Source organism: Chiloscyllium plagiosum, chromosome 2, assembly GCF_004010195.1.
Source record: "Chiloscyllium plagiosum isolate BGI_BamShark_2017 chromosome 2, ASM401019v2, whole genome shotgun sequence".
Taxonomy (NCBI): Eukaryota; Metazoa; Chordata; class Chondrichthyes; order Orectolobiformes; family Hemiscylliidae; genus Chiloscyllium; species Chiloscyllium plagiosum.
The window spans coordinates 128,114,755-128,129,686 of NC_057711.1; the positions used below are offsets into that span (position 1 = coordinate 128,114,755).

Sequence of the window (14,932 nt, forward strand, 5' to 3'; positions counted from 1 at the left end):
GTGGAAGCTTTGGGGAGGGTGCAGAGAAGATTTACCAGGATGTTGCCTGGAATGGAGAATAGGTCGTACGAGGATAGGTTGAGAGTGCTAGGCCTTTTCTCATTGGAACGGTGAAGGATGAGGGGTGACTTGATAGAGGTTTATAAGATGATCAGAGGAATAGATAGAGTAGACAGTCATAAACTTTTTCCCCGGGTACAACAGAGTGTTACAAGGGGACATAAATTTAAGGTGAAGGGTGGAAGGTATAGGGGAGATGTCAGGGGTGGGTTCTTTACCCAGAGAGTGGTGGGGACATGGAATGCGCTGCCTGTAGGAATGGTAGAGTCAGAATCTTTGGTGACCTTTAAGAGGCAATTCGATAGGAACATGGATGGGTGCTTAAGCTAGGATAAATGTTCGGCACAACATCGTGGGCTGAAGGGCCTGTTCTGTGCTGTATTGTTCTATGTTCTATACCAAATGCCTTCTTCACTATCCTATCTACCTGTGACTCCACTTTCAAGGAGCTATGAACCTGCACTCCAAGGTCTCTTTGTTCAACAACACTCCCTAGGACCTTACCATTAAGTGTATAAGTCCTGCTAAGATTTGCTTTCCCAAAACGGAGCACCTCGCATTTATCATCTGCAAACTTACTAACTATACCTCTTATGCTCGCATCCAAATTATTTATATAAATGATGAAATGTAGAGGACCCAGTATCTATCTTTGTGGCACTCCACTGGTCACAGGCCTCCAGTCTGTAAAACAACCCTCCATCACCATCCTCTGTCTTTGACCTTTGAGCCAGTTCTGTTTCCAAATGCCAGTTCTCCCTGTATTCCATGAGATCTAACCTTGCTAACCAGTCTCCCAAGGGGAACCTTGTTGAATGCCTTACTGAAGTCCATATAGATCACATCTACTGCTCTGCTCTCATCAATACTCTTTGTTACTTCTTCAAAAAAGTCAATTAAGTTTGCAAGACATGATTTCCCACACACAAAGCCACGTTGACTATCCCTAATCAGTCCTTGTCTTTCCAAATACATGTACATCCTGTCCCTCAGGATTCCCTCCAATAATGTGCCCACCACCGAGGTCAGGCTCACCGATCTATAGTTCCCTGTCTTGTCCTCAGCACCCTTCTTAAACAGTGGCACTACGTTAGCCACCCTCGAGTCTTCCGGCACCTCACCTGTGACTATCGATGATACAAATATCTCAGCAAGAGGCCCAGCAATCACTTCTCTAGCTTCCCACAGAGTTCTCGGGTACACCTAATCAGGCCCTGGGGATTTATCCACCTTTATCCATTTCAAGACATCCAGCACTTCCTCCTTTGCAAGATGGATATTTTTCAAGGTGTCACCATCTATTTCCCTACATTCTATATCTTTTATATCCTTTTCCACAGTAAATACTGATGCAAAACACTCGTTTAGTATCTCCCCCATTTTCTGCAGCTCCACACAAAGGCCGCCTTGCTGATCCTCGAACTGCTCCTTGGATGCTGCCTGAACTGCTGCGCTCTTCCAGCACCACTATTCCTGAACCTCGAGGGGCCCTATTCTCTCCCTAGTTACCCTTTTGTCCTTAATGTATTTGTAAAACCCCTTTGAATTCTCCTTAATTCTATTTGCCAAAGCTATCTCATGTCCCCTTTTTACCCTCCTGATTTCCCTCTTAAGTATACTCCTACTGCCTCTTTAGTCTTCTAAGGACTCACTGAATCTCTCCTGTCTATACCGGATATATGCTTTCTTTTTTTTTTCTTAACCAAACCCTCAATTTCTTTAGTCATCTAGCATTCCCCATACCTATCAGCTTTTGCTTTCACCCTAACAGCAATATACTTTCTATGGATTCTCGTTATCTCTCTTCTGAAGACTTCCCATTTTGTAGCCGTCCATTTACCTGCGAACACCTGCACCCCCCCCCCCCCATCAGCTTTTGAAAGTTTTTGCCTAATACCATCAAAATTGGCCTTTCTCCAAATTAGAACTTCAACTTTTAGATCTGGTCTATCCTTTCCATCACTATTTTAAATCAAGTGGAATTATGGTCGCTGGCCCCAATGTGCTCCCCCACTGACACCTCAGTCACCTGCCCTGCCTTATTTCCCAAGAGTAGGTCAAGTTTTCTGAATCAGAAAATTGTCTTGTACACACTTAATAAATTCCTCTCCATCTAAACCATTAACACTATGGCAGTCCCAGTCGATGTTTGGAAAGTTACAATCCCCTACCATAACCACCCTATTATTCTTACAGATAGCTGAGATCTCCTTACATGTTTGTTTCTCAATTTCCCTCTGACTATTGGGGGGGTCTATGATACAATCCCAGTATGATGATCATCCCTTTCTTATTTCTCAGTTCCACCCAAATAACTTCCCTGGATGTATTTCCAGGAATATCCTCCCTCAGTACAGCTGTAATGCTATCCCTTATCAAAAATGCCACTCCCCCTCCTCTCTTGCCTCCCTTTCTATCCTTCCTGTAGCATTTGTATCCTGGAACATTAAGCTGCCAGTCCTGTCCATCCCTGAGCCATGTTTCTGTAATTGCTATGATATCCTAGTCCCAAGTTCCTAACCATGCCCTGAGTTCATCTGCCTTCCCTGTTAGGCCCCTTGCATTGAAATAAATGCAGTTTAATTTATTAGCCCTACCTTGTCCCTGCCTGCCCTGACTGTTTGACTTGCTTCTGTTCTCAACTGTACCAGTCTCAGATTGATCTCTTTCCTCACTATCTCCCTGGGTCCCTCCCACCCCCAACCTTACTAGTTTAAATCCTCCTGAGCAGCTCTAGCAAATCTCCCTGCCAGTATATTAGTCCCCTTTCAATTTAGGTGTAATTTGTCCTTCTTGTACAGGTCACTGTACAAAAGCGATTCCAATGATCCAAAAATGTGAATCCTTCTCCCATACACCAGCTCCTCAGTCATGCATGCATTCATCTGCTCTATCCTCCTATTCCTGCCCTTACTAGGTCATAGCACCGGGAGTAGTCCAGATATTACTGTTCTTGAGAACCTCCTTTTTAAACTTCTACCTAGCTCTCTGCAATCCCCCTTCAGAGTCTCAACCTTTTCCCTTCCTATATCGTTGGTTCCAATGTGGACAATGACCTCTTGCTGGCCCTTCTCCCCCTCGAGAACATTCTGCCCTTTCTCTGAGATATCCTTGATCCTGGCACTAGGGAAGCAATACACCATTCTGCTTTTTCGCTGCTGGCCACAGCAATGTCTGTCTGTACCTCAGACGAGAGAGTCTACTAACACAATTGATCTCTTGGAACCCAACATACCCCTCGTTGCTTTAGAGCCAGTCTCAATACCAGAAACGTGGCTGTTCATGCTACATTCCCCTGTGAATCGATCACTCCCTACATTTTCCAAAACAGCATACCTGTTGCAACCCATCTATGTGACTGTATTTGAGACTTTCTCCCCTTCCTATAACTGCCATTATCACATACTGTTGCTGTTGCAAATTCCTTATTGCCTCTAACCGTCTCTTCAACTGATCCACTCGATTTGATAGGATTTGCAATCAACAGCATTTATTGCAGATATAATCCGCAGTAACCCTTAAACTCTCTTTAAACTTCCACATCTGACAAAAAGTGCATATCACTGTACTAAAGGCCAGTACTGCTTCTTAACAATCTACAGACCCAGAAAATAACACCGTCTTATTCCTCTACAAAACACTGCCCCAGGTTAAATTAATAGTTGTGGCTTATATTTTAAATTTCATCAAGATTAGATTAGATTAGCAATTTAGCATGGCCAATTCACCTAACCTGCACATTTTTGGATTGTGGGAGGAAACCGGAGCACACCCACGCAGTCATGGGGAGAATGTGCAAACTCCACATATAGAGTCGCCTGAGGCGGGAATTGAACCCGGGTCTCTGGCACTGTGAGGCAGCAGTGCTAATCACTGTGCCACCATGCCGCCGACACGAGACATATCTCAAAAAACATATAATCAAGAAAGAACCCACTCTACTCACTACTGCAGACTTCCCGTAGGCCACACTTAGAACTATTAACTTATCTGATTCTGTGCTGTGAACTTCACCCAAACAGATTCCTCCAAGATCAGTTGTGAATTTCACTGTCTGTCAATTTTCCCAGATGCACTCTGATGTCCAGCTATACATGAATTCAAACAGCAAAGGTAGTAACTGTGCAGGTACACTGTGGTGTCAGTTTCTTTCTCTCTCTCTCCCTCCTGCATTGACCTCACCATGTGCTTCCTTTGTCTGTTCTTCTCCCTTTTAAAACTGCTGTTGAGTTCCAAAACAATGCAACAGCATATAAAACAGTAAATGCTGCTCCTGGAATTCAACGAAATCACCTCCAACACCTAAAATACCTCAATAAAGGAGCAGCCTGTTTCAGCCAGAAATGTTTCCCTTCCTCCATTTTGGATTACCCAGAATGCATCTGCTTTGTTAGTAAGAAATGAAATTAAATCCATTGTGAGGTGACATAAAGTCTGATGAACTGCAAAGGAGAAAAGACACTGATGGGAGTTGTGCACAGACCTCCTAGCAGTAGACAGGATGTGGGAAAGAAAATAAATCAGGAGATAGAAAAGGCATGTAAGAAAGGCACTTTTCCAGTAATCATGGGGAACTTCAAAATGCAGGTGGAGTGGAAAAATCAGATCTCAAAAAAAGGAGTGTGTGGAATGTTTGCCAGGTGGTTGCCTTGTGGTACAGCCCACTAGGGAACAGGCAATTCCAGATTTGGTGATATGTAATGAAGAAGATTTGATTCAGGAGCTGAACGTGAAGGAACCCCCAGAGGGCAGCGACCATACTATGATAGAATTCACTCTGCAATTTGACAGAGAGAAGCTGCAATCAGTTATAACAGGATTACAATTGAGTAAAGGCAACTACAAAGACATGAGGGAGAAGCTGGCCAGAGTTAATTGGAAGAGGAACCTGTCAGGGAAGACAATGGAGCAGCAATGGCGGGAATTTCTGAGAGGAATTTGGGAAGCACGACAGAAAGTAATCCCAAGGAAGAGGAAATGCATTAAGGGGAAGACGATGCAACCGTGATTCACAGGAAAGTCATGGACAGCATAAAGCCAATGAAAGCATAAGATATGGTGAAGATTAGTTGGAAGCCAGAGGTCTGGGAAGCCTTTAAAAACCAGCAGAGGATAAGTGAAAAAGCAAAAAGATATAATATGTGAGTAAGCTAGCTAGTAATATTAAAAGATTACTTTTTTTTAGATATATAGAAGGGAAGAGAGATGCAAGAGTGGACATCGAACCACTGAAAAATGAAGCTGGAGACGTAGAAATAGGGAACAAAGAAATGGCGGAGAAAACTGAATAGATACTTTCAATCCGTTTTCACAGTGAAAGATACCAGCAACATGCCAGAACTTCAAGAAAGTCAGGAACAGGGCTGATTGCTGCCATCATGAATGAGAAGGTGCTGCTGAAGATGGATAAATCACCCAGGCGGATTAACCCCAGGGAAAGGAAAAGGAGGTTGCAGAGGCATTGGTGGTAATATTCAGGAATCACTGGAGTCAGGGATAATCCTAGAGGACAGGAAAATGGCTAATGCAATTCCTGGTTTAAGAAGGGAGGGAGGCAGATGACAGGAAACTACAGGCCAGTTAGCCTGACCTGGGTTGTTGGTAAGATTTGAGAGGGAGGAAGTGAGGACTACAGATGCTGGAGTTCAGAGTTGAGAGTGTGGTGTTGGAAAAGCACAACCGGTCAGGCAGCATCCAAGCAGCAGGAGAATCGACGTTTCAGGTATAAGCCCTTCAGAGGGAATGAGTCTTGTGGTCTGGGGGGGCTGAGAGATAAATGGGAAGGGGGTGTGGGGCTGAGGGAAGGTAGCTGAGAATGCAATGGGATGGTGAAAATGAGTGAGAAGGTGATAGGTCGGAGAGGAGTGTGGAGTGGATAGATGGGAAAGGTGATGGATAGGTCATGAGGGCGGTGCCAAGTTGGAGGCTTGGGACTGGGATGAGGTGGGGGGGGGATGGGAAATGAAGAAACTGGTGAAATCCACATTAATCCTGTGTGGTTGCAGGATCCAAGGTGGAAGATGAGGTGTTCTTCCTCCAGGTGTTGGGTGATTAGGGTTTGGCGATAGAGGAGGCCGAGGACCTGCATGTCCTTGGTGGAGTGGGAGGGGGAGTTAAAGTGTTCAGCCACGGGGTGGTGGGGTTGGTGGGTGAAGATGTACCGGAGATGCTCTCTGAAACCATCCACAAGTCGGCGTCCCTTCTCCGCAATGCAGAGGAGACCACATCGGGTGCAATGGATACAGTAGATGACATGTGTGGAAGTACAGGTAAATCTCTGTTGGATATGGAAGGATCCTTTGAGACCTTGGATGGAGGTGAGGGGGGAGGTGTGGGTGCACGTTTTGCACTTCTTGCACTGGCAGGCAAAGGTGCCGGGAGTGGGGTGTGAGCTGGTGGGACAGCGTGGATCTGACGTGGAAGGAATGGTCTCTCCAAAATGCTGATGGGGTGGAGAGGGAAATATATTCCTAGTGGTGGTGGAAATGACGGAGGATGATGCAAGGTATATGGAGGTTGGTGGGGTGAAAAGTGAGGACCAGGGGTATTCTGTCCTTGTTGCATTGGGAGGGGTGGGGTTCAAGGGCAGAGGTGTGGGAAGTGGAGGAGATGCGCTGAAGGCCATCGTCGACCACGTGAGAGGGGAAATTGTGGTCTTTGAAGAAGGAGGCCATCTGGGAATTTCTATGGTGGAATTGGTCATCCTGGGAACAGATATGGTGGACGTGGAGGAATTGGGAATAAGGGATAGTGTTTTTACAGGAGGCATAGAGCAAGTAGCTGTGGGAGTCGATGGGTTTGTAGTAGAAGTTCATGGTCAGTCGGTCACCGGAGATGGAGATGGAAAGGTCCAGGAAGGGGAGGGAGGTGTCCGAGCTGGTCCAGGTGAATTTGTGGTCAGGGTGAAAGTTGTTAGTGAAGTTGAAGAACTGCTCAACCTTCTCGTGGGAGCATGAGGTAGCGCCAATACAGTCATCAATACAGCAGAGGAAGGGTGGGGGATGATGCCAGTGTAGTTGCAGAAGACAGACTATTCCACATTCCTGACAAAGAAGAGGAATAGCTGGGGCTACCATGGTACCATTGTAAGATTTGAGAGTCCATTATTAAGGATGAGATTGCAAAGTACGCGGAAGTGCATGGGAAAGTAGAGCAGAGCCAGGACAGCTTCAAGGCAGGTCACAGCTGATGAATCTGTTAGAATCCCTTGAGGAGATAATGAGCAAGTTAGACAAAGGTGACCCAGTGTACATGATCTTTTTGGATTTCCCAATGGCCTTTGACAAGGTGCCACTGAGGAGGCTGGTCAATAATGTATGTGTCCACAGTGTTTGTGGCAAGGTACTGGCAAGGACAGGGTATTGGCTGTCTGGCAGAAGGCAGAGAATGGGGATAAAGGAGTCTTTTTCAGGATGGCTGCTGGTGACAAGTGGAGCTCCACAGGGGTCAGTGTTGAGAAAACAATTATTTAAATTATTCATTGACAATTTGGACAAAGGAACTGAGGGCATTGTTGCTAATTTTGCAGATGACACAAAGGTAGGTGGAGGGACAGCTGAAAATGTGTTCCTGGAAAAGTGCAGCAGGTCAGGCAGCATCCAAGGAACAGGAGAATCGACGTTTCGGGCATGAGCCCTTCTTCAGGATTCCTGAAGAAGGGCTCATGCCCGAAATGTCGATTCTCCTGCTCCTTGGATGCTGCCTGACCTACTGCGTTTTTCCAGCAACACATTTTCAGCTCTGATCTCCAGCATCTGCAGTCCTCACTTTTTCCAGGTGGAGGGACAGGTCAGGTTGAGCAAGTGTTTAGATTGCAGAAGGGCTTGAACAGGTTAGGATCACGAGCAAAGAAATGGCAGATGGTATACAATGTGGGAAAGTGTGAATTATTCACTTTGGTAGGAAGAATAGAAGCATAGACCTTTTTCTAAAGGGGAAAAGGCTTCGGAAATCTGAAGCATGAAGGGATTTGGGAGTCCTAGTTCAGGATTCGCATAAGGTTAACATGCAATTTTAATTGAGAGTTAGGAAGGTAACTGCAATGCCAGTATTCATTTCAAGAGGGCTAGAATACAAGAACAGAGCTGCACTACTGAGGCTGTATAAAGCTCTGATCCATCTTGACATTGTGAACAGTTTTGGGCCCACGTCGAGTCCTGGATCATTCACTTGATGCACTGGTCCCTGTGATCTTGCGTGCTCTTCTGTCTGTAGCCCTGATCTTTCACTGGCATTGCCAAGCGGGTAAACTGCTGACCTCTGACTGGCTGATACCTCTCAAATGGCCACATGTCTGTTAATGGGACGTGATTTCAGAGGAAGGTCTACTACTGCCCTCTAAACCGATTTGAAGAGGGTACAGAGTGCTTTGTTCTGAAGAGTCATGTGGATATCTACCACTTTTTATGTAAGTGAGCAAGGCAACTGATTAAAACAGTAGGTTCCATACTGTGTCTCTTCAGAAATTCAGAGTTTGGTACCAAATGTTCAGAGATCTATTATTACAATTCCATGCCGAGTGTTTTATCACTGGAGTATAGATTAAAAATTGATCAGTAGGTTCTCCATTTTCAAGGGATACTTGCATAACAGGTTAGGAATTTTCTCACACAAAGATAATAAACTAAAACATTTGGATGCTGAACTTTCTGAAATAAAATATATCTGTTTTATGAGTGTTAATTAAAACAATCATACCAATCTCCACCATTCCCTTTGGCAGCTCTTTCTGTACACACACCATCCTCTGTGTGAAAAAGTTGCACCTGAGGTTCCTTTTAAAATTTTCCCTCCTCACCCTAAACTTACACCCTCTCGTTCTGGGCTCCCACTCAATCTACTGATGGTCTTCTGCCTTTAATTCAAACCTTAAAATGTAATGTTTGCATCACAAATGATAGATCATTGATAAATTAAATTGTAAGTAATTTGGCTCATGACCTAAAAAGAATGAGGAGATTTTTTAAAAACATCATTATTCTGTTATGGCATGTTGCTGAAAACTTTATTTAAAGTGTCAGGAATTCCCTTGCAATTCTCCCACTTGTGCTGGGAGTTATGGTGGAAATCTCATTTACGGTAAAATAGCAAATGCAAATCGGAATTTGTTTTAGACCCAGGTATTGTTGTAATAAGGACAAGGATAATTGTAATTGTTGCTGAACAAAGAGATCTTGGGAGTGCAGCTTCATAGCTCCTTGAAAGTAGAGTTGCAGGTAGATAGGATAGTGAAGGTGGTGTTTGGTATGCTTTCCTTTATTAGTCAGAGTACTGAGTACAGGAGTTGGGAGGTCATGTTGCGGCTGTACGGGACATTGGTGAGGCCACTGTTGGAATATTGTGTGCCCTGGGGTGGGGGAGTCCAGAACTAGAGGGCATAGGTTTAGGGTGAGAGGGGAAAGTTAAAGAAGAGACCTGAGGGCCATGTTTTCACGCAGAGTGGTACATGTATGGAATGAACTGCCAGAGGAAGTGGTGGAGGCTGGTACAATTGCAACATTTAAAAGGCATCTGGATGGGTATATGAATAGGAAGGGTTTGGAGGGATATGAGCCAAGTGCTGCCAAATGGGAGAAGACTAGGTTAGGATTTCTGGTTGGCATGGACAAGTTGGACTGAAGAGTCTGTTTCCAAGCTGTACATCTCTATGACTCTCTGACAGCAAGTACACGACTACACCAGCCCCTGCAAGTTCCCCTCCAAGCCACTCACCATCCTGACTTGGAAACATTGTGAAGTTCCTTCACTATCTCTAGGTCAAAATCCTGGAACTCCTTCTTTTACAGCACCTGCTGGTTGAGCTACACTTTCTCTAGGATAGACAATAAATGCTGGTCTGGCCAGCAATGCCCACATCTCACGAATGAACCAAAAAAAATCACAAAACCTTAATCAGAGAATTACACTTATCGTTAACCCAGTTTGCAATGACATTTAGCATTGTTGAGTCAGGTGAAAAGCAAAATACTGAATACACTGAAGGTTTGCATAAAGAAGAGAAGATGCTGGAAAACCTCTGGAAGTCTGGAAGCAGTGTTTTGAAGAACAGTCATATTGGACTTGATATGGATTTCTTTCCACATGTGCTGCCAGACCTTCTGAGTTATTCCAACACTTTCTGTCTTAATTATGGTTGATCAGTCCTCATTCCTGATGAAGGGCTTTTGCCCAAAATGTTGATTTTCCTGCTCCTTGGATGCTGCCTGACCAGCTGTGCTTTTCCAGCACCACACTCTCGACTCTGATCTCCAGCATCTGCAATCCTCACTTTCACTTAATTACGGTTGAGTAGGGGCCTTAGTGAGTCAAAAGCAAAGCAACTCAAGTGAAATCGTCTTCTTTACAATTTGCTCTGAAGTTAGGCTATAATTACAGTAAGAGACAAATTGTATGAATGCATTCATTTACGTAATCAACCATAATCATTTGTACAAGATGAATCCATGCTGAAACAATTTTAAAGTTGTAACATAAATCAGTTAGAAAAGTGGAAAACATAGCCAGAATAAAAGTTTAAGTTAACAAAGGACACATTGAGGTTTTGTAATATACTGGCCAGGTCTTATTTAATGTATTGTGAACTATTTTATTTCATCTGGGGCCAATGTTCACCGAACCCACTTTTGCAAAACTGATAGGATCATTGATTTTACTCCTTGAATTCGACAGAATGCAAACAATATTGATATTCTAAGCATAATTAAGCTCTGTAATAATCCAGAGGGAAGATAAATCAGCCAGACATTCAGGACTATTCAATGAGTAGATGATGCTAGACTGGGCACATTTAATTTCTAGCAGATTCAGCACTAATGCCATGATTGGGGCCTAATTTTAATTTTATTGCTGACACCAGTAAAAACTGTCAGAGCAGATGCAGATGCCCCAGAAGGTCAGGGCTATGCAAGGAGAAGCCAGAATTCTTAGATCCCACAGAGAAAATCTGAGCCTCTGCCACATTGGATTTCTCCTCTTTTCACTTGTGAAACTCACCCAAATCTCTCCTGGATTTCTGAGCACTGCTGGGTAGTAACAATCCAATTTTTTGGCCCACTTTTGCCAGACAATTGGCTGGCAAAATCTTACTAAGACCTGACCAGAAACCCCTTGCCTAGACAGGGAGTCCAACATCTCTCCTGTTATTTCTACCTAGGAGTTAAAATCTCCACTATTCACTTTAACTAACTCATCAAATCATATTTGTGAATAAATCAACTAAAACATAGAGCTTACAATTCTGGCTTCTGTGAATTGAAGCTAATAGACATTCCAAAAGTGCGCTAGCTTGAAATCCAAGAAGTCCAGTCACTCAATAAATTATGAGAAGTAGAAAGCTCCAAACCACGAGAGATTGGGTGGTACAACGGTTAAGAACTAGCCTTTGTTTTAAAGGTTCATATTCAGATCAACTGAAAGTTTGTGTGTGTGCTGTCTGGAGGGATCCTACATGTGAGGAGTTTGACACTGCTCAAACTCCTTGCTTGGCATGAATCCATGGCACAAACATGACTAATTTAGCACTAATTGGCAATCTCACTACAAGAGGCCACAGGAAACAGAAATGTCACACTAACATTGTAAGGAGTACTCTCTAAGTATGAAGCTGACATATACAGTTCAAATAACATTGAGAATCTCCACTTTGCAACTAACTCTACCTGACCTGGTTAGACTCAATGTTCACAAGCGATGATTTTATGAATGTCTGTTCTTAGTGAAGAACCTTGTTTAAATGTAACTGGTCTTAAAAAAAGTGCAACATTAACAAGTCTGGTATGGAAATTCAGTGCCAACAGTTTAGGAGGGGCTTTTTGAACCTTATATGGAAGCTTAAGGCAGTAAAATTATAACAGTGTCTGCAGCTTATTGAGGTTTAGTATGTAGAAAATAAATAAGATGCAAAGAAACTAAGAAATACATGTAATTAATTTAGACTCAGACATGGCAGAGCAGGTTGCGTGTCTGAACTGCAGTTTGTGGGAACTTGTATTCATTTGGACAGTCCCAATTGCCACATCTGTGGTTAATGTCTCAGACTTGTATCTGTCTGGAGCTACTGAGCTGAACCAAGTGTTGCAGATATTCTGAGACAAAGGAGAGGGCAGGGGTAATTTCTGGACAGTTCGTCTCGACTTTGGTTGAATCTTGTACAATAGGTTTGATATGAATAATGGTTTACAGAATGAGTGGAATTCAGGTTTCATTTTGCATTTTATTGTGGGTGAGAAATGGCAGGGTGGCTTTGTGGTTAGCAGTACTGCCTCACAGTGCCAGGGATTCGGGTTCAATTCCAGCCTTGGGCGACAATCTATGTGGTGTTTGCACATTCTCCCTGGGTCTGCATAGCTTTCTGAGGGTGCTCCGGTTTCCTCTCACAGTCCAAAGATTAGATGGATTGGCCATGCTAATTGCCCCATGCTGCTGAGGAATGTGCAGGTTAGGTGGATTAGGCATGGGAAATGGGGTTACAGAGATAGGAGCTGGATGAGATGATCTTTGGACGGTCGGTGGAGACGCGACTGGCCAAATGGCCTTTTTCTGCACTGTAGGGATTCTGTGATTCTATGAGCTGCCCAACAGTAGTTTCCCTTCACTATTCTCAATTTTATTCCCACTTTGTGGCCAAGGACTGTCCCATCAATGAAATGTCGACTCCAATGAGATTTGTAGTGCTCAATATGAGCAGATTCCAGAGGTGGGTAGCATTTATCACAGGATATTCGAAATACCCAAGTTGAAATTGTAAAATGTTACTAATCAGAGTGTGAGTCAATAGGTGTTATGCAGCGACCACTAAATTTGAAACTTTGTACCATATATAAAAAAAGTGGACACATTATTCAGGCAGCTATCTAACACCAATATTTAGGAAAATAATGAGCTGAATCATAGGTGCTGTGCCTGGTTCTCCAGAATGGGACAAATCATGTTCTAGATCAAAAATGTCCTGTTCAATGAAGTGAAAATCGTACATTAATATTTGATAGTTCATCATGAAATGCTGTCATTGAAGCTCAGATTGTGGACTTCAAAGGAAGATCTTGGACATTGTAAATAGAGAATTGTTGGCAGAACAATACCCATATAGAGTGTAAAGGAGCATTACTTTGAGAAATACAACATATTCCACGCAGCGGATGCCTACTCGACCAGCTTAAGCGGTAAAATTTATAATATTTTCTATGCACTTTCATCCTGCCACAAACTCGCATGAGGAATTTTATCAATTATTTTAAAAATGTCAAATTAACAGCTAAATGGTATAACCTAGCTGTAACATCTAAACCATCCACAAACCAGTCACTGGAGAATGATTAACACATGAAAAATTACACGCCATTTTCATCTTTAGCAATTTAATGATTGAGTTGTTTGTTTTATTTATGCTGTGCCAATAATTGTAGCCGCTATAATTTACCCAATACACTTATGGCTTTCGTGCGTTATGGAATGTTTCCATCATTGCTGATAAAGGAACAATGCTGTTGGAACTTGTCATTTTACAAGAACATCAACTTTCAAAGGGAACAACAATTTATATAGCAAAAGAAACAAGTGCTGACTAGTTGGTAATTCGATCCTGATTGATCAATGCGCTGACATAGAGAATGCACGAGGAGACAAATGTAAAACAGATAATCATGTCACAACAGCACAGTAGCAGCAGGAAATACCTAGGTTCACCTGTTGCTCAAAGTTTACACTTCCATCTTTCTTTATTGATATGGAGAATGGAAACCAAATAGAAAGAGATGCAATCTTTCAGATCACTTGTAACATTGATACATCTCAGAAAAAAAGCAAGGAAACAGAAACAAATAATGTTTTAAACACAGAGAATAGAGTTCTTACCTTTTCTGTTGCACACTCTGTACCATCTAGTGGTGGGTCTAGTTTGGTCTTGCACTCCTGCTCACCATCTACTTTGCACCATAGCCCAGTACATATGACATGCTACAACAAAGGGTAAAAACAGGACAGTGACTTCTCCTAAGAAAATAATACTATATTTTACATCTTCTGGAAAATGGCTTAGATCTTGGGATAGGAATAACACTGAGGCTCCAACTGTTCACCATTATCAATGAGTAAACTGAACAGCAACCTTTGGTATACTGGAAAAGCGCAGCAGGTCAGGCAGCATCCAAGGAGCAGGAGAATCAACGTTTCGGGCATAAGCCCTTCTTCAGGCTCATGCCCGAAACGTCGATTCTCCTGCTCCTTGGATGCTGCCTGACCTGCTGCGCTTTTCCAGCAACACATTTTCAGTTCTGATCTCTAGCATCTGCAGTCCTCACTTTCTACTAGCAACCTCTGGTATCCATGCATTAGAGTTAAAGGCAGAGATCTGGTCATGGCATTCTGTATTGCACTTCTATTTTAGAGCACTGACAAGAGCATTCACACTAAGTTATATGAAGGACATAAAGTTGTGGTAAATACCCATTACAATTAAAATTAGCTTTACAATCATATGCCATGCGAGTACATTGAAAAGTTTACAAGCTGCAACTTACTGTGCCAACTTAGGTATCAATGTACCTAGGTACAGATTTTAAAGTACAAAGTCATAGAAATAAATGAGAAAAATAAAAAAATAAAAAGTCAGAATAACAGAACTTCCAACCCAATTCTGGCACCTAGCCTCCAGACTGAGCACAGCCTCATCTCAAGGACAGCAGTTACAAGAGTTTGCTCTGAATTCACTCAAGGCTGATGCTGGGAGTCTGTGCTGAGGCCGGGAGAACGTGCTGAGGCCAGGAGTCCGTGCTGAGACCGGGAGTCCGTACAGAGACCGCGAGTCCGTGCTGAGACCGGGAGTCCGTGCTGAGACCGGGAGTCCGTGCTGAGACCGGGAGTCCGTGCTGAGACC

At 43.3% G+C, this 14,932-nt stretch overlaps 1 protein-coding gene across 2 annotated transcripts in view; it reads right to left on the bottom strand.

The window, feature by feature from the left end:
* Positions 1–14,932, bottom strand: part of LOC122563838 (A disintegrin and metalloproteinase with thrombospondin motifs 19-like) — a 526,911-nt gene that overhangs the window by 254,095 nt on the left and 257,884 nt on the right. For both annotated transcript variants that reach the window (XM_043718038.1, XM_043718033.1), the window contains exon 10: positions 13,912–14,013. In XM_043718038.1, the coding sequence (XP_043573973.1) occupies positions 13,912–14,013 (102 nt within the window). The remainder of the gene's footprint in view (positions 1–13,911; positions 14,014–14,932) is intronic.